At 38.3% G+C, this 20,526-nt stretch overlaps 1 protein-coding gene across 2 annotated transcripts in view; it reads right to left on the bottom strand.

The window, feature by feature from the left end:
- Positions 1-272: 272 nt before the first annotated feature.
- CLPX (caseinolytic mitochondrial matrix peptidase chaperone subunit X) overlaps positions 273-20,526 on the bottom strand; it is a 32,783-nt gene continuing 12,529 nt past the window's right edge. The window contains exons 4-14 of one of the 2 annotated variants that reach the window (XM_077827685.1): positions 17,738-17,892; positions 17,010-17,169; positions 16,546-16,587; positions 14,965-15,141; positions 10,817-10,981; positions 10,372-10,460; positions 9,613-9,777; positions 8,409-8,708; positions 6,310-6,402; positions 5,930-6,036; positions 273-1,534 (exon numbers count right to left, since the gene is read on the bottom strand). In XM_077827685.1, coding sequence (XP_077683811.1) covers positions 1,444-1,534; positions 5,930-6,036; positions 6,310-6,402; positions 8,409-8,708; positions 9,613-9,777; positions 10,372-10,460; positions 10,817-10,981; positions 14,965-15,141; positions 16,546-16,587; positions 17,010-17,169; positions 17,738-17,892 — 1,544 coding nt within the window. In that variant the 3' untranslated portion in view covers positions 273-1,443. The remainder of the gene's footprint in view (positions 1,535-5,929; positions 6,037-6,309; positions 6,403-8,408; positions 8,709-9,612; positions 9,778-10,371; positions 10,461-10,816; positions 10,982-14,964; positions 15,142-16,545; positions 16,588-17,009; positions 17,170-17,737; positions 17,893-20,526) is intronic. The other variant, XM_077827686.1, reaches the window with a different exon arrangement.

The raw sequence follows: 20,526 nt of genomic DNA, 5'->3' as shown, positions 1-20,526 counted from the left end.
CTGATTAAATCTCTATTTATTGTGTCCCATTCTATACAACCATGTATGTATTACCTGACTGACTTAAACCATGTTAATTCTGAACTACGAGTGAAGAAATGAAGGCGTGGGCCAATAGAACAGTACCTGTTCTGATCTAACACATTCACTGTATTTCTAGCCTAAAAACAGTAGGGGTGTTTTAATTAAATTAACTAGCTTGACTCAAAACTTAACAAAAAAGTCAGTATAACTTAGAGCCACATATTGCTAGGAAGAACAAAACAGCGAAGTTGTCAGCATAGATTTTAATTTCTGAAATAATCAAAAAGATACAAGTCCCTTAGTGTTTTACAAATGTTTTCCTAAAGGATCAATTTAATTAGAGTGTAAAACAAAGTTAGGGCTTTTTTTGCTTTGCTGAAAGTCTAAAACCGAGAAAAAAAAACCACAAGATGCAGCATTTAAGCATGTAACTTAAAAAAAAAAGCACTGTCACGTGAACAGTCTCTACTGATTACATCAAAAATACTATACATTCACTTTACTTTCTTTCAACTCTTAATGTTATAAGAAGATAGGTGGGCAAATATCTGGCATCAAAAAACTGATGCATGATATCATGTTCCAATACTTTAAACAAAATGTACTATATAGAACATTAATATTTAAATTTTTAGGCCATTTTAAAAGTTTAAATGCACATGGTCTACTACTTCCTGTAAATTGTTTCCTTCCAAAAGAAATTCAGACTTCTGGTTCCACTTGCTTTCACAGTATTCTAAAGGATCCATTAAAACGTACATGTGATGCTAAGGTAAGTAAATAATGATATGACGTTTGGTACTGCAGCCAATTATTGTAACAAGTTAGTGTTACATTTGAGCAAAGCTGCATTAAAAAGTAATAAAACACATCTGATTTTTTTCAAAATCTAGTTTCTAGGGAATTTTTCATGACAAATGTAACAAGTCTCTCCAGCATCCATCTGGGTTCCAAATGGACATAAATCTAACACTGACATTTACAGTGAATGAACTTAACCCGAATGAAATATATGCAAAATTAAGTTTGCTTATCCTCTATTTTATATTAAACTTGTTTTCCCATTTGTAGAGTAACATTATTGTAAAATGTAACTATTTGCGACACCTGCATCGTTTAAGCAACACCGTCTTTGCTTTCTAGAATTGTTTGTTAAAGCACATTTATTTAAAAACTGAACAAAACGTAATGTACAATTTATATTTGAACGTTATGCTACTGAAGTCCATATAATGTCCACTGAATAAATCAAATGTGATGTTACAATACATGATCTGATTTTTTAAAAAAATATTTTAACTTTTTTGACCATGTATTATATCCAGGATAGATCCAATGCCTTCAGTATCAGACTGTAATGCCAGATAATGATCTTAAAAATAACCAAACACACTATATGCAGGAGAACATTGACACTATTTAATTGTTTGCAGCATCTGCTTGACGAGGCCAGCCTTCCTCTTCAACTCCTGAGTCATACTCTTCTTCAGAAGTATCTTTAGTCGGAGCCCTGCAATTTAAAAAAAAACAAAACAAAACAGGTATTCCAGAAAGCATCGTTTCAAGTTGGATATGGCATGTGTGCTGCTTTAAATACTGGTCTCAAATGTCTCTTGGGAAGGTAATTCACTGATTAAACCTTATTTACTTTCTTGAAAAGGAAAAATTATTTACATTCTTTATCACAAATTAAATGATCAGAAATAAACAGGGTAAAGTTTAACTTTCCAATAAACACTGCAGGCTCCCAGTTATTTTGCAGTGCACTTCCTAACACTTAGCGCAAGTATTACTGAAGATAACACTTCGCGCTTCAACAATCCCCTCTCTACCTGCAGACTGAGCTCCTCAGAATTAAGCCCGAATACTGACTTGATAAATAATAGTATTGTCTCCTATGATGTTTTTGGGAATCTGTCTACGTACAACTTATGACTGCTGGTTGATGATATGAAATGCTTTAATGTGTTCAGAAGAGGTCTCCAAACTTTTTGCTGGCATGACACCACTTCAGTGAAATATTTCCTCATGGGACTCCAGACAGCATGGAGGATGCCATTTTGAAGAGCATGACCTCACACATGATCATGCATGCAAGGTCATGCTGTGTGAAGCAAAATGGCATCCTCTGCATACTAGGGATTTCTGCGCCCCATCAGCTGATAGCGCAACTTCAAATCCCACAGTTCAGGAACTGCTGGTGTAGTGAGTCAGCCACCAGTTGGCAGGTGCTGTGTCATGTACCTTCTAGCTCAGGGATGGTGCTGAGTTGTTAAATTGTAATGGGTTGCCTATTCAGGCGGGAACCCATTGGGACAATAGGTTGGCTGGAGCTCAGAGGAACAGTTCCCTGAACTTCTCTGCAGGGAGGGGAAGGTGGAAAAATCACCAAACGAGACAAAGGGGCAGGGGTGACAAAGCAGGGGTTTAAAAAGGATTCTCATAGAACCAAGGGAAAGGCTTTTGGACAAAGCATTGGACAGGAGAGAGGGGCATGCCTTTGTAACAGGGAGCCGTTTTACTGCTGGATCTACTGAGGATGGAGGAAGCTAGCTGTATTAGAGGGGGCAGGCAGAGAGACAGACATTCCATGATTTTGAGAAGCCATGTGCAGAAGAATACTGGGCACCCCAGAAACTTTGTCCTAAGACCAGAGAATGCTCTAGAGCGGTGAGGAAACAAACAGGGGACAGCATACAGGTTATAATGTCTAGATGTGTCTCTCTCATTCTACCCAAGTAAAAAGTAATTGTGTTTAGAAACCCTTATAAAGCCTGGGAGAGTGCCTGTTTTTTCTCACATGTCCCTGAAGAGGTGACCTGTAAAACCACAGTACCTTCCAGGTGGAACTCTGGAGAAGAATGTACTTAAGCCATTGTGGAAAAGTTAAATGAATTCTTCACTGCACAGGATGTGAAGGATATTCCCACACCTGACACATTCTTTTTAGGGAGTGTGAAATCTGAGGAACTATCCCAAATTAAGGTGTTAATAGTTAATAATAAATTGGTAAGTTAAACAGTAATATGTCACCAGGACCACATAGTATTCACCCAAGAATTCTGAAGGAACTCAAATATGAAATTGTAGGACTAATAACTGTGGTATGTAGCCTTTTACTTAAATCAGCTTCTGTATCAGATGACTGGAAGGACAGCTAATGTGATGCCAATTTTTAAGAAAGGCCCCAGAGATGATCCTGGCAATTACAGGCCAGTAAGCCTGACTTCAGTACCAGGCAAATTGGTTGAAACTAGAGAATCACAGGGTTAGAAGGGACTGCAAGGGTCATCTAGTCTAACTCCCTGCCAAGATGCAGGATTTATTGTGTCTAAATCATCCAAGATAGATGGCTATCCAGCCTCCTTTCGAAAGCCTCCAGCAAAGGAGCTTTCACAACCTCCCTAGGCAGTCTGTTCTGTTGTCCTACTGTTCTTACAGTTAGGAAGGTTTTTTCTAGGATTTAATCTAAAGTAGTAAAGAACAATTATCAGACACATAGATGAACACAATTTGTTGGGGAACAGTCAACGCTCCTTTTATAAAAGAAAATCATACCTCACCAATCTATTAGAATTCTTAGAAGGGGTCAATAAACATGTGGACAAGAGTAATGCTGTGGATACAGTGAACTTGGACTTTCAGAAAGCCTTTGACAAGGTCCCTCACCAAAGGCTCTTAAGCAAAGTAAGCAGACATGGGATGAGAGGGAAGGTCCTCTCATGGATCAGTAACTGGTTAAAAGATAGGAAACAAAGGGTAGGAATAAATGGTCAGTTTTTAGAGTGGAGAAAGGTAAATAGCAGGGTCCCCAGAGATCTGTACTGGGGCTAGTGCTGTTCAACATATTCATAAATGACCTGGAAAAAGGGGTAAACAGTGAGGTGACAAAGTTTGCAGATGATACAAAATTACTCAAGATTGTTAAGTCCAAAGCAGACTGTGAAGAATTACAAAGGGATCTCACAAAACTGGATGATTGGGCAACAAAATAGCAGACGAAATTTAATGTTGATATTGGAAAGTTATGCATACTGCAAAACATAATCCCAACTACACATATAAAATGATGGGGTCTAAATTAGCTATTACCACTCAAGAAAGATCTTGGAATAATCGTGGCTACCATAATGTGCAAACATCTGCTCAATATGCAGCGGCAGTCAAAAAAGCTAACCTAAGTGGTTAGGAACCATTAGGAAAGGGATAGATAATAAGACAGTAAATATCATAATGCCACTATATAAATCCATGGTATGCCTATACCTGAACACTGCATGCAGTTCTGGCTGTACTAAGAAATGGAAAAATACAAAAAAGATGCATCAGAAAAGGAAAAAGTAGAGAGAAGGGCAACAAAAGTGATTACAGGTATGGAACAGCTTCCATCTGAGGAAAGATTAAGACAACTGGGACTATTTAGCTTGGAAAAGAAACAACTGAGATGGGATATGATAGAGGTTTATAAAATCATGACTGGTGTGGAGAAAGTGAATAAGGAAGTTTTATTTACCCCTTCACATAACACAAGAACCAGGAGTCACCCAATGAAATTAATAGGCAGCAGTTTTAAAATAAAAAACAGGAAGTACTTCTTCACACAACATACAGTCAGACTGTGGAACTCATTGCTAGGGGATGTTGTGAAAGCTAAAACTATAACTGGTTTAAAAAAATTAGATAAGTTCATGGAGGATAGGTCCATCAGTGGCTATTAGTCAAGATGGTCAGGGATGCAATCCAGTGCTCTGGGTGTCCATAAGCCTCCAACTGCTAGATGTTATGACTAGACGACAGGGATGGATCGTGTAATAATTGCCCTGCTCTGTTCATTCCCTCTGAAGCATCTGGCATTAGCTTCTATTGGAAGACGGGATACCGGGCCTAGGGTTATTTGGCCACGTGGTCCCATTTCTAGTGCTTGTGCACAGGAAATGAGTCAAGAGGCCAAGGAGAGAAACAGTGCTGATGCCTACAGAGACCCCGGAAAGCTTAAGAACACATAGGTCCAGTGTGAGAGGCTGAGTACAGCAGCCTGATAAGTGTCCAGCCAGGGGGAACTCTACCAGTGCTGTATGTTACATCTCCAGTGCACAGAGAGGCTATGCAGCTTCCTAAACATCACACAAGGAATCTTGCCAGAAACAGGAACCCCGACTCCCAGTCCTATATGTTAAAACACAAAACTGTCTCTCCCCTCTCCACATCATCTGCTATTTATTTAGATTGGGAAAAAAAAAATCCAAGATCTAATAAAACCATTAAATCCCAGCAGAATTAAAGTAGTAATTTCAACAGGAACTCAGCCAACCAGACATCTACCTGCAGGAACACCTTTTTATCCCATTCCCTTCATCCCTGTGGCAAGCATACCCTCTGCCATCTCAAAAATATTATCAGACAGATGTATTTGGCAACATGCCTAGATCATCAAATTCAGCTATTTCCAACCAAGGAAGGGAGAGCAAGCTCCAGTGTCCTGGGGCCCTCACAGAGCACAGAATTTTTTTCTTTTCAGCAAATATGACACTACCATTCACTGAAACAGCCTTAGTGATATATTCATAATTTACTCATCATGCACTTTTTCCCCTCTGTTTCTAAAGAAACACACACTGGGAAGAGTTAAAAACAGAATGTAATACATTTAGATTTAATACGTAACAGTAATAAAAAAAATCCAAAATCACTAGTACAGAACATGCATTAAGTGCCCTATATCTACCAACTATGTATGATATCCACAAAGTTGGAAGATTATTTTTGGAACAGGTATGTGTGTAGAACTTTATTTTATTTAAAAAAACAAAAACAAAACATTTGTATGGGGCACCGGATGACTGACAGGTATTAGGACAACTGTCTAGACTATTAGTCTGGTTTGGAATTGCAATTCCTATGTTACCTAATGTATCCTGGTTCTTTTTTGCCATCCACAACTTCTTTATCAACCTCCACACATACAATGTCAGAATTGGGTACTTCAAACATGGGCTCCAGCAATAACTTTTCCTATGAGTAAAGAGAAGAAGTAAAAAAAGAACATATACAATGCTTTGCACAAAAGTAGTTCTGAAAGTCACTTCATAATAGTGGATACCGTACTGGAAGAAATCTGACTAGCTATTGTCATTAGGAAGAAATTTACTTTGTAGATCTTAATATCCCGCCTAGAGATCCTTTTTTAGCATAAGTTGTCTTGGCAAGAAGAATACTTACATTCAAAATACATTATCTACACCTACTGAGGCTGACAATACCCCCTTAAAAAGGCTGCACACTTACCATTATAGATCGAAGACCTCTTGCACCAGTCTTTCTGTCTAGCGCCAGTCTGGCTATAGCCTTCAATGCATCCTCAGTCACAGTCAATTCACACTACATACATAAGAATACATTACACTTTGTTAAATATTTCATTTGTAACTTTCCTAAATCCACGGTTTACCCATCTTTCATTTAACAATAAATACATTTTGCAAAATAATTTGATAAAAATATTATTAAATAACTAGTTCATTAAGAAGCACTTCTAATTTGTCTTTTGGAAATTTTACCCAAACAACGTATTCACCATAGAACAGACGTTAACAGAAGCTCTTTAATGATTTTGTCATCTTCTGCTCTTGCACCTCCCACCTTTCAGGGTTTTTTTGGTTTTTTTTTAAAGTTTTCTTTTGGACAGGTTCTTTGAACTGCGCAAGTAAAGCAACAGGAAAACCACAACTATATACATACTAATACTAGTGTGTATTAAAAAAACATGGGACAAATCTGCACCTAATTTAGAGGGCTGACTTGTCATGAATGGAATAAATTATGGTTTGCAGATAATTTTCAGTTTGTTTGTATTATAGATAAAAAAAATCTTCAGTTATCTGCTTTTCAGTTGCAATTACAGTATGTTTTCTCCTACCATTTCAATATGGCTGCATATTGAGACTAGGATGCAATTCAACACAAAGCAATAATGATGAATAATGGGTTATGAAGGCCATTTGCTTAGTTCTGCACCGGTGTATTTACTACTGGCCTCTTGTCTACACTACAGATCCAAACACTTGTAACAGAACCATTGAATTTAAGTACAAACCAGTTAAAATGTTTCCCTAGAAGCCATTTAATTTTAAGACAATTACTTTTAAGTTTTGCCTTGCAACCACACACCAGTGCTGTCCTAAAACATTTCCATTGCAAAGCCCTCTGCCCATTCAGGGAGATTTCGCAAGACCACTTGTGCATGCTTGGACTGTAGTGGGAGGACGAGTTGAACTGTTTCAACTTGTCTTCATCCACAGTGGCACTAAACTGGTTCAGACTGAACCAATTAAGTTGTAACTAGTTATTAAATCTTCTGAAAGAATCTGTGGGAAGAACATTGGAGGCTTCTATGGGTGTGAACAGTGTTCTACAAATGCTGCAGGAGCATCAAACAATGTAAAATTTTCTAGTATAGATCAGGCTCTTGAATTAGGCACTAACAGGTTATAATACATGTTAGAAAAAGGACAGATTATTATTTTTTCCATAGTACCAATACACCAGGTGCTTTATAGAGACAGGTATGAAGACAATGTCCCTGCAAAGGGTTTACAATCTAACTAGACAACAAACAAATGTGGGGATGGGGAGTGAAGGAAATAAGCTACTATAAAGGCAAGCTGATTTAGTGAAATTTAGCACGTGCCTTGGAACTTTTGCAGTTTCTAGAAAGAATTTCAAGCATCTCATACTTTAACACTTCTGAGGGGAAGACTACGATTAAAAGGCCTATTTCTGAGAAAGCAAATAGTGGAGGCATAGCAGCTTAGGAGAAAACCCATTCCCCAAGCCATAAGCTACTCAAATCAAAGTAGCTTTGAAACCTGTTTCCAAAATAGAACACAAAAATATCTAGCTAATGGAATAATGCTAGTAATTCCATTATATCTTTAGTGAGACCAGGCAATGTTTTCCTACACTGAAGATAGATATTCTGAAAATTCAGCAATTTTACAAGAAATTACAGCATACACGGTTGGCCAAATTCGATATAGTGCTCTTAAGATATTGAAAAGAAAGAATACATTTGTACACATTTCTCATAGTTTTTTGATTACTTAAGAGAAGCCCAATAAATGTAATAAGATCTTGCTAATCTCTTTATCCCTCAAAATTTCCAAGCACTGGCAACTAATGTAGTCACTGAGGCAATGAATAGGGATTCTCCCAATGAGTGGAGATTTATGCAACTTCCATTACTTACCATGCTTTGATAAGATGAGTTTATTTTCTTTAGTCATAAAGCAGACAGTATATCTTTATACTGAAAAAGCCTTAACATGAATTCCATAACAAGGATACCAAAAGGATGTCAATTAGTAAGACAAAAAAAAAAATCGAACCTTGTCCATGCTGAATAATGCCTGGTATTGAGGAACCACAGCATTTCGTGGCTCAGTAAGAATCCGTACAAGTGTTTTCTCATCCAGGCTATGCAGGGGAACCACCACAGGTAAACGTCCCACAAATTCTGGAATCATGCCAAATTCAATAAGATCTCTGGCTTCCACATGCCGCAACAAGCGATCTTTTTCTTCACTATCTTGCTGTGTATTGGACTCCGCACTTATGTTAGCGAGGTCAGCTGCTGCAGCAGCCCTTCTGCCTTTCCCCAAATTAGATGGCGTGCCAAAACCAAGATACTGCAAAATAAACACTGCATGTTCATGAAAGAGCTACAGTTACATGCTTGCTTTATATAAATTTGGTTGCATATGCATATTAAAATACACCAATGACAGCACTAAAACGGAAATGACCAATCAGCTTTAATTACAAATTAACTGTTTCAAGAATGTATGTATAAAGAGCTTTAATTTTAATGTTGTATGAATCAACAGAAACCTGTTGTAACATTTAGTTCTCTCAGCAAGGCACTAACAAATAGTGACTACTGACAGGGCATGAAAGAATTATATATACTTTTCATAAATTAAAATATGATTACATTACATACTTCGTACTAAGTAGCTATGGGATACGAGTACCCTAACAATAAAAAGTACTCTTCCAAAGTGAAACAGATGAATCTCTGATAAAAAAACTACACCAAAAAGCTTTACAAATACCCAGCAAGCTGGGGTAAAAACTTTAGACATCTGCTGGAAATAGAAAACTGACCCAATAATATAGCTCTACATAGGCTTATTATGTCATCCAAAAAAGAGCAGTTGTGTGTCTCCAACTGCTGATAAATAAGGGGGATTAAATATAATATTAAATATAAAGAGTGTGTGTGTGCGTGTGAGAGAGAGAGAGAGAGAGAGAGTTTCCAATGCTTGCTCTCTGCTTCAAGCTTTCTGCGCATCATATCATACATTTTAAGGAAATGTGATGGTAGGACACCTCCCCAATGGAATGGTTCACATAGGTACCCCATTTTTAAAAATTAAGGGACGTTACAACACCTTCACAATTAACTTTTTAGCACTAGAATTCAGTTTTCTAGGTGCAGTTAGAGGGTTTTAAAAATACATTAGCAAAAGAGCCACTATACATTCTTTCAATACAGCTAAAAAGAGCTATTCTAAAACTATGTGTTCTCACCTTTTCATTTTTCCTCCTGCTGATGATTCTGTCAAGACCATTAAAGGCACCAGAAGCTACGAAGAGGACATTTGTTGTATCAACCTGAACCGTTTCTCCACGTAACTTACGGGAATTTTTTTCTGGAACATTTACTATTGTACCTTCTAGTAACTTTAACAAGCCCTAAGTAAAAACAGAGACGTAAAAGCAGTAAATAAAGAATCCACATTATAGCTTTAGAACAGAATGCACATCAAATCCTGTAAACCTACTCACACCTGATTCAATGAGACTGACCACCTGATTATGACAAGCAGGACTTGGCCCACAGGTCTCGAGTACTTGAGAATTTTATCAAAGGCCACATCAACAGTCAGGGGCAGAGATGGGAACTAAACCTAGATTGCTCATCTTCTACATGCCACCTCCCATATGAGAAGAATTGTTTCTAAAAATGTTTTTCAAATTTCTCCATGAGACATCGGTGATGAAGGGTTTTGGAGAAAGTGAAAAAACTGCACGTCATGTTTTTTAGTTTATGTAACTTGATACTTGAAAGCAGATAAGGATGATTTCTAATAAAACAATTCCACTGAGGGTTTCTGGGGAGGTGGACAGGAGAATGGGGGATAAGGGGCTTTTGATTAACCCTAGAATTTAATGAAATATGAATCTATACACATACAATATCTGCAACATGACAAGACAATATCAGAGACTTCATGTACTTTAACGATTTGATTTACAAGGCTGACATCAAAATAACTGCATACTTACTTGTTGGACGCCTTCTCCTCCTACATCCCGTAACTGATGAATCCCTGGCACACTGCCAATCTTATCTACTTCATCCAGAAAAACAATTCCTAAAAGCAGAAGGAATATATTTAGAGAAGATTATATTTCTCTTACAAATAGCATCTATGCACAGAGAAGAGTGCCATCTTAAAAAGAAGAGATTACTAAAGCAATGTTACAGAATGCTTCATGTTACATAAGCAACTTGCTGTATAAAGGAATAACTTGTTATACCTGTTCATAATAGTAAATTAATTTTAAAAATTAAGTTTTGAAAATTCTTATTAATCAATCAAATAAGAGTCAAGTATACGTACCAAGAATGCTAAATTATTAAAATGATTCTTGACACCAACTTACAGAATTTAATTGGGTTATGCATATTTTGCGGACAAACATCAGAGAACACATAGTTCAAGTTTACCTTGTTGAGCTTTTTCAACGCTGTAGTTGGCATCTTGCAGTAGTTTTGCAATAACAGATTCAATATCTTCACCTACATAGCCAGCTTGAGTCAAGGTAGTACAATCACAGATAGCAAAAGGTACATCAAGGCATTTAGCTAGAGTCTGAGCCAGCAGGGTTTTACCTAAAAATTAAAAAAAAAACAAAAAACCCTACTACTTGTTCTGTAATATTAATAATTTACTTCTGTGGCAGTACAGAAGACCAAAAACATTTTTCCTCAATGAACACAACTAGTGTGGTATTCTTTATCATCAGACAGCTAAATTGAAGCCAAAATGTTCATATATTCATTCAACAAAAGTTTTCTGGGTCAGCTAGCTTTATCAAACAATGTATGCTGTCATCTTTTGATTCTGCCAAGTTGCATACATTTTAATGACAATCTATTACTTTGCTCAGGATTGCTATGATACATACACTACAGTTAACACAAGTTTGTGTGTTTAAATATTGGAACAGTGTGCCATATAAATGAAATGTTAAGTTATTGCCATTCATCTGTTAACTTTCAGGGCACTGTGCAAACCTCATTTGTTTATTCAGTGACATATTTTAAAAACTGAAATATAATTTTTCCTTTTTAGACCCAACAACAGCTGTGGCTTAGAAGGTGAAATGGCATCTTTTTCTAACCAGGACGTATCATCTTGAGCTTACCATGAGAAGTCTGCAACATATTTTTGCAACATATTTTTTTCTAGCTACTTGACAGTTATATTTTTAACATGGTTTTAATGACGGATTAAGGGGAGAAAACTGAGTAATGAAGGAAGATTCAGTAACATAGCCTTCTTCTCCCTTCCCAGCAACGCAAAGCACAGGTGGGTACAGGACCACTGAGTCATAAAATACCATGCATCAATTGCAGCTGCCATTTAGGGGTACGAATCACAGAGACTGTCTTTGCAGCTGCATTTTGTTGTTTAAAAGATTTTTTCAATTACAGCTATGCACATGGGCACTATTTTTCCTCTAGTGTTAGAGTGAATTAAAATCAAAAGAGCGATGCCTTAAAATGAGTGAACCAAAAAGGTAACAAGCAGGAAGTCAGTTCCCTATGGAGTGACTGACATGCATGTCTATTACTCACACTAAGGACTTGACAACACTTAAAATGCTGCACCATTGCAACTGCGCTGTTGTAGCACTTCAGTGCAGACACCACCTAAACTGACGGGAAGCGTTCTTCTGTCAACATAGGTAATCCGCCTCCTCAAGAGATGGTAGCTAGGTCAATGGGAGAATTCTAGTGCTGTTCTACACTGGGGGTTAGGTTACTATAGCTGCGTCTAGCGTTCCCTCTAATTTTTCCCAACCATGTATGGAATTAATTTTGTTACGGGCACCAATATGGAGATGATGTATGACACGTGACCGTCACATTGGTGCCCATAACAAAACTCATGTGGTGGGCGTAGTGCCAAAGGGTTCGGAGCGTGGGAAGGGGCTCAGGACTCGGATAGAGGGTTGGAGTGCAGGAGTGTGAGGGCTCCAGCTGGGGATGCGGACCCTGGCGTGGGGCCGGGGATGAGGGGTTGAGGGCCGGGGCTCTGGCTGGGGGTGTGGGCTCGGGGGTGAGGCCAGGGATGAGGGGCTCAAGGCTGGAGCAGAGGGTGGGGGTGGGAGAGAGAGGGCTCCAGCTGGGGGTGCGGGCTCTGGGGTGGGGCTGGGGATGAGGGACTTGTGGTGCAGGAGGGTGCTCTGGCAGGGAGACAGGACTCCCCCCAGCTCTCTTCCCCCGCAGCAGCACCTGGGCTGGTGGGGGCGGGGGGGGGGAGGCGCCTCTTCCCGCTGCAGCAGCTCTGGGGCTGGGGCCGCAGGATAGGTGCCCCTTCCCCATCAGGTCTGGCGCCGGCTGGGTCCGGGCCGGGCCACCCCGCCCAACCCGTCCGCGGCAGGTCCGGGCCGGGCTAGGTGGGGCCGGGGATGCGCCGCTACCCCCGCCAGTCCCCAGGCGGGTTCCTTGAGCACTTGCTCAGCACTAAATAGGCTGCTGCATGGCCATGCAGCTTACGGGGAACTTAGGTTGCATCTCTCAGGGCTGTGGATTTTTCACACCCCTGAGAGACATAGCTATATTGAAGTAAGTTCCCAGCATTTACCAGGCCTAAGTCACTACATTCATCAATAACCTGCTCCTAAGAGGTGGGAACATCTACACAATACAACCAGACTGCACTGGGTATTCCACATCTCTGAAGATCAGGTTCCAAGTAGACACATTAATAAATATGGTTATGACATGCAAAATAAAGCACCTACAACAAATTGGGTTTAAAGAACTGATTTTCTGAGCACACAGAATTTCCTGATACTGAATTTCATCCACGCAGAGTGCGCTTTGATTTTTTTCTTCCCTACCTGATTCCAGACTATTCTATTTCCACGCTATCAGTCTTTATAGTAACTGTTGTTTTTCACTTCTAGTAGCTGAGGTATGATTCCTATAATGGATTCTAGCAAGGTATTTATATGATCGTTCTGGAAAACTGCCTGAAGCGTGCAGTACAATTGACTTTTGACCAAGATGAGCCACTCTCATTCCACAGTACGGAGGTACCTGTGGGTAACACCAGATGGTCACCTGTCTTCTTCGATTTGAAGACCTTTGAAAATATGATTTGCAGGCACCATTATCAGGATATAAAAACTGTGCATTGTACTTCTGTCTTGTAGTCCAATGATTACACTCAACATTGTCCTGTGCTTGAAAGAAATCATCAAAATGTATGCATTTGAAGTATGGCAGAGAGCAAACTGGATCAGACAGGTAGTTGGAAAGGAGGGAGGTGTAATATAAGCTGGCAGTACCCAGGTCTGAAGTGCAGAATTAAATGCTAACTTTATTCCGTGGAGGAAACGTTAATTTCAATCTGTTTTTAAGTGAACTTCAACATGCAGCATGTTTCAATATAGATTTCTTGTCGTTTAGGATAAGAACATACTATACAGCGAAGACTGGAGTTTAGCATTTCTACTTCCTGCTGTTTTTCCTGTTATTAACCAGCTGCAAAAAAGAGCCACCGGAGACTGAAATTTCTTAAAACAGGACCTCAAAATCTGTCCTCGGTCTGGTTCTAGTCAATATCTTCAAAAATTGTTTGGATAATGGCATAGAGAGTATACTTATAAAGTTTAGGAACAATACCAAGATAGGAGGGGTAACAAGTGCTTTGGATGACCAGATTAGAATTTGAAATGATCCTGACAAGCTGGAGAAATGGTCTGAAATAAATAGGATAAAATTTAATAAGGACAAATGCAAAGTATTATATTTAGAAAGGCATAATCAACTGCATAAATATAAAATGGGAAATCACTGCCTAGGAAGGTGTACTGCAGAAAAGGATCTGGGGCTTATAGTGGATGACAAACTAAATGAGTCAACAATGTAATACTGTTGCAAAAAAAGCGAACATCATGCAGGCATGTATTAGCAGAAGTGTTGTCAGCAAGACACAAGAAGTAATTATTTCATTCTACTCAGCACTGAAAAGGCCTCAGCTGGAGCACTGTGTCCAGTTCTGGGCACCATACTTCAGGAAAGATGTGGACAAATTGGAGAAAGTCCAAAGAAGAGCAACAATAATGATTAAAGGTCTAGAAAACGTAACGTATGAGGAAAGATTGAAAAAAATGCATCTGTTTAGTGTGGAGAAGAGAAGATTGAGGGTGGGGACATAATAGTCTTCAAGTATGTCAAAGGTTGCTATAAAGACGAGAGTGAAAAATTGTTCTCCTTATCCACCTAGGACAGGACAAGAAGTAATGGGCTTAAATTGCAGCAAGGGAGATTTACGTTAGACATTAGGAAAAACTTCCTCACTGTAAGGGTGTTTAAGCACTGGAGCGAACTTCCTTAGGAGGCTGCGGAATCTCCACCATTGGAGATTAGACAAATACCTGTCAGGGATGATCTAGACAACATTAAATCCCGCCTCAGAACAGGGGACTGAACTATATGACCTATCGAGGCTCCTTCCAGTCCTACATTTCTATGATTCTATGCCATGGTTTTATTCACTCAACTGGTAACATAATAAAAATATTTTTATCTTCTGTTCCCAAAGTACTCAAAATCTAGGGAAGTGTTAAGTTACATACCTGACCCAGTTGGTCCAAGCAGCAAAATATTACTTTTTTCAAGCTTTATGTCGTCATGGGTTGAATCTAGTACTTCACCTCCTCGTTTCTCCTGAGGCATCTGCTGGTTCACTTGTTGCTGCATTGATGCTCCTAAAGCATTACCATGGGGACTTATTCCAGCAATCTGCAGAAGTTCTGAAATTAACAATAAAAGCATTGTTTGAGAACCAGGTTTAACCTGAACTGGCAGAATCTGACACTACTGTTGAGCACATAATTAAAATTTTAACTGATGGTTCTTGTAATCTTTCAGTGGTTTGTTCTGTGAGCCAGTAATCCTACCTAAGAAAGTACTGCAGTCTACAGACAGGATTGCAACAAACACAGTTAGCATAAACACCAAAAAAAGAGGAACTGCATTCACATACTGTATGTTTCCATAAGCAGATTTTTACATATTTGAGAAGATATTTCAAACAGAAATAGAAATTGTATAGTGACTTATCTAAAGCATTCTAGTATATTAAACAAGTGCATGCAAAATTCCTAGTCCACACACAAAGCAAGTTACCAAGTATTTTCTCCTATACATAAATAGATATATAAAAACAAAAGGCACTTAGATTCCATAATGCTGGCAAAAGTATAAGAACTTATATAAAACTGGCAAACTACTAATATACACAAAAACAATGTACAGTTCTACTCTAAAAATTGACTATATAAAAATAACTCCTAACAGATCTGTGACCCGTGAATATTTAGTGGTAAATTAAGGTCTTTATTTTTTAAACACTCCTTTATTCGTTAGTACTGCAGTGTCAACAGAAAGATGGGAGTGTGAACTGGATTCTATTCCTTTTCGTCCATCAGCAGAATTTTAACTAGTTCCAATTGCAAGGCAGAAATCTGTACTTGAAAGAAAATGGAATTGACCAGGTGTAACTAGGATTATAAATTGGTCTGCAGAAGCCTTATTACAGATGATGGATGGTGCATGAGGCAAGAAGAACCCAGTCTGAAAGTCAGCTTGCAGTTAGAAAAAATACTTTAACTTGTGAGCCGAGCAAATGTGACCAGGTGTCAATGAGACAAACATGGAACAGCACAATGCCATTTTGACAGTTACTTTTCAGAGTACAACTACGTTGTAGCAAATATATTAACATAGCATTGAAGGATTAATACTATACAAAAGTTGGCATGAGGCATTACCTACTAGGCAGTGATTCACATTTCCCTTTGCCTTAGACATTTGGCATCAGATAGAAATTCAAGGAAAATATACTGCCAATATTTCAGACTGAGTAAATAAGTCTAAACTTTCACTCTTTTTAATCAAGATTAATTCTTGGTACAAATACTTATTTAGAAACTTGTGGGTTAACACTTTACCTGCCTTCCATGTAGAATTATATACAAGGTCAAATCCTGTCCGCCTCAGTCACAAATGCTCTTTGAAGTCAATGGACTACTTGTCTGAATAAAAGTAAGCAGGATTTGGCCCATAATTTCAACCAAGCCACCACTAAACTACTGTTCGGATGTTAATTTCAAGAGTAAATATTGCAGAGGAGGACATGAGGAGAGTTCACTTACTTGTAAATCTGTACTCATCCTCCCGTCTTCTTATTTCTAATTCTAAGAGAGAGAGGATGAAAACAGTAATATAAAAAAATATATATATATTTGCTCCACCTCTTGCCCTCTTCTGAATACATTTCATGGTGTAATCAACGTCTTACAAACAAGAAATCCCCATGTTAGCTTTTATTTGTCAGATCTAAGAGCTCCCTATTTGGGACTACTTAGTCATCTAGTTTTTGAAAATGTTTGCTTTTATCTAGCATTTATGTCTATATATCCAACAAAATCATTTAAAGGAGCCAATAATATATTCTTCATGCAGGTATCACATGCCACTGAATTCATCCCAAGTTTTACATGTACAATAACTGCTTGCATTTATTATAGCACCATATATGGCAATATTGCATGAGTACAGGAAAAAAGTCCACAGAGACAATATACTTTATCAGAAAAATATGAAACATTCTACAAACCTCTTGGTGTTAAAGAAGTCTGCTTTTCAACTTCTGCTTGCTGTCTCAGATTAGCTGGGATATTGTTGTATATTCTTTTGTAATGATTGTACACAGCAACTGAAAGCACCTTCTTGGCAAAACACTGACCAACAACATACTTGTCGAGGTAGTTGTAAATCTAAAAAGTAAAATTAACTTAATAAATAAATAAAAATAATTATATTTCTAAGCCACCCATGCACCATCAAAGCATTACAGGGTGCCAGAGGTACAAAATTAACACAGAAGACAGATATCTAAAACTGAACAAAACCTGAGTTTAAGAGACATCAAATTCTGAAATTCTAATGCATAAAAGGAGCTGAACTCCAAGGCTTTTGGAGCACAATGTGCATGGCCCATAAATGGAGGCTATACTAACTGATCTAAACAGATTTGATTTTTAAATTTTGTTTCATGGTCTGTGATATAAACTAATAAAGGTCATGGAACTAAGTATTAACTATCCAATACATAAATACAACCAAAGATTATGAAACTAACAAATTTTTCCTTCAATAAAATACTTCACTATGTCCTATAGAATACAAGCAGAAAATCTTTAAATCTGGGAGAACTAATTTTTTATCATTTCTTGGATTTATGTCCCAATTGAACGTTTTAATTTTAAAAATCTGTATCAAAGTTTAACATTCAAATATGCTATAATGCAGATAAGCAAACTGCAGTGAAATTAAGAACCATACTTTTTTCGGTGGAGGAGGTGGCTTTTGTTGGAATGCCAATTTCACAGCTTCTGCTGCTGATTCAGGCTCTTTAATGATGCTCTTCTTTGAGTCTGCCTCTGACAGCACAACAAAAAAATGGTGACATTTTTCACACTTCACAAAACGGGTGGAAGCTATAAAAAAAAGTAAAACAAAGTGGTAAGAGACTGTTTAGACATTCATTCAACTTTCTACTTTCATGCTACACAGAACATAAACACCTGTAATAAATTTCAGAGTAGCAGCTGTGTTAGTCTGTATTCGCAAAAAGAAAAGGAGTACTTGTGGCACCTTCGAGACTAACAAATTTATTTGAGCATAAACTTTCCTGAGCTACAGCTCACCTCATCGGATGCATTCGGTGGAAAATACAGTGGGACATTCTTTTAATTCCCTCCTCTGCCTCCAAGTATATTTTAAGTTAGGATAACATCAAATCTAGAGACAATATTAGTAAATACTCTGCATTTACACAGCACTTTTCATCTGTTCACCTCAAAAGCTTTACAAAGCATTTAACAGATGGTGATATTCATACAGAGAGGCAAAGCAATTTGTCCAAGATCAGACAGTGACAGACCTAGGAAAAGAAGGCAGGTCGCTATTTCCAGTTTGGTGCTCTGCTCAGTAACAACTGTATTCAAAAGATGAAATTCACCCAAGTGTGGCAACCCCTTTCATGCTACTTGAGATATGTGGAGGGAGCATAAAAAACACAGGGAGCTCTGTAATCCTGTATGCACAGGGGAAGGCACATAATTTGGCTCTGAACAGACTAGCACAACTGAATCCACAATACACAGAGAGAGGTAACAACTACTGGGCCTGGCCCACAAGCTGAAAAAGCAACAGTGCCCCCTTCATGTGTGCTCCCCTGCATGGAATTAATCAGGCTATCGCGAAAGGTGGACATTGGGGTCTGGAAATTTTCCATAAGACCACAGACTATACAAAACTCTGCTTTGTGTCAACGAATGTCTAATCAATTTTGAACAATTTATATCTAATTAGTATTTCAGTTTCTTTTAATGTAGCATGGCAGTATATTGAATGGCTTCAATCCAAATATACTAACTCAGTAGTGACAATTTTTCAATTAACACATTTAGACTATAGGAAAATGTGAAGTATAATACATATGACTTCCGCTCTCCAGTGAGCAACATTTGGTTATCACTTAAAAAATTAACTAATAGTGTTCTAGATTTTTTTTTTTTTGAGAAGTCATAATAAAAACCTCAAGAACAAATAATAGATTTTCTTAAGAACATTTTGCTGCCTTTGGGAATCAATTTTTAGGACAGCAGCAACTCAGACTTCAAAGGAAGACAAAAAAATCAGATTCAGAAATACTTTATAATAACTTGTGGACTTGCACTATTAAAGCTATTGTCTGTTTCAGAAAAGCAAAGAAAATGGCATCTGTTCTAGATTATTTCAAAGAACAGAACCATAATCCAACATAAGTGTCAATTCCTGCTCCAGCACTTGAATGTCCTCTTAAGTGTGCCAAATAGGTGCAGTATGACCTACTTAGACAAATAACTACTCCTTATTAAAATGACCAGGTGAAGAACTCTATAACAATCTTCTGAACTTTTAAAAAGTCTCTAGAAAACAGATTACACAGCCAAATTCTGGGTAATTTTATTGTCGACCTATGATAAGAACCAAAGCATTTTTGACATCGTGCTCATGCTTCCCATAGAGCAGATGTTAGGAGAAACTCATCCAACAGAAAAGATACATACGATTCAAAATTCTGTAGCTGCAAAACTAAAATTAGATTTTTATTAAAAAAAATATACAAAACTGTTCATTTTAACAGATTATCGAAGTGCTGCTGCACTGTGGAAACCTCATTCCTCTTAATCCTATTCCTTTAAGCAAAGTGAACAGAGGAGATGGAACACTCCCGGGGTAACAACATGAACCGCTGATATCATAGGAGGGAGGGGGCAAGTGAAGAAGAGCAAAGGTCACTCACTTGCAAGCTACCCTCCTATGATAGCACTATCGATTGCCAGTATCACAGCAAGAGTGTGTGCACTTGCACAAACTCAGAACATCCCGGACATCCTTACTGACTACAAGCACCAGGGGAGCATTCTCCTCCCTCACATAATGCTAGCACTCAACATTAGCACCACAGAATGAACACGAATACAGGTTTCAGAGTAGCAGCCGTGTTAGTCTGTACTCGCAACAAGAAAAGGAGGACTTGTGGCACCTTAGAGACTAACCAATTTATTTGAGCATGAGCTTTCGTGAGCTACAGCTCACTGCATCGGATGCATACTCACTCTCTTAAGCATGGGAACAAAAGGAAAATAAAGGAGAGGCATTATATTTTGCACTTTTACAGCAGCTTTCATTGGAAGATCTCAAAGTGCTTTACAAACATTAAACCTCCCAATGCCCCTCTGAGGTAACTACTTCCCCCATGTTACAGATAGGGAAAAATGTGGCACAATGGTGATTTTCTCTGAGGTCAGAGCAAGTCAGTGACAGAGCTGAGATTAGCACCAAGATCTTCTGACTAGGAGTTTCATGCTCCGAACACTAGTGCATGCTCCCTCCCACAGCTGTGACAAAGGAAAATAAGATCACTTAGTTTCCACAGCAATGCTCATTTTCAAATAGGAAGGAACCAGAACTACTAGAAAACCGTGGGAGGTTGTTTTTTTGGTGTGTTTTTTTGGGTTGCTGAACACTGTCGTGATGCCTCACAGACGCTGTAAATGTAAACTTCACTTATTTTAGACTCT

The sequence above is a fragment of the Eretmochelys imbricata genome, chromosome 10 (assembly GCF_965152235.1).
Source record: "Eretmochelys imbricata isolate rEreImb1 chromosome 10, rEreImb1.hap1, whole genome shotgun sequence".
Classification (NCBI taxonomy): Eukaryota; Metazoa; Chordata; order Testudines; family Cheloniidae; genus Eretmochelys; species Eretmochelys imbricata.
Note: the sequence above shows the minus strand (reverse complement) of the source record. Positions and strands in the feature narration are given on the sequence as shown.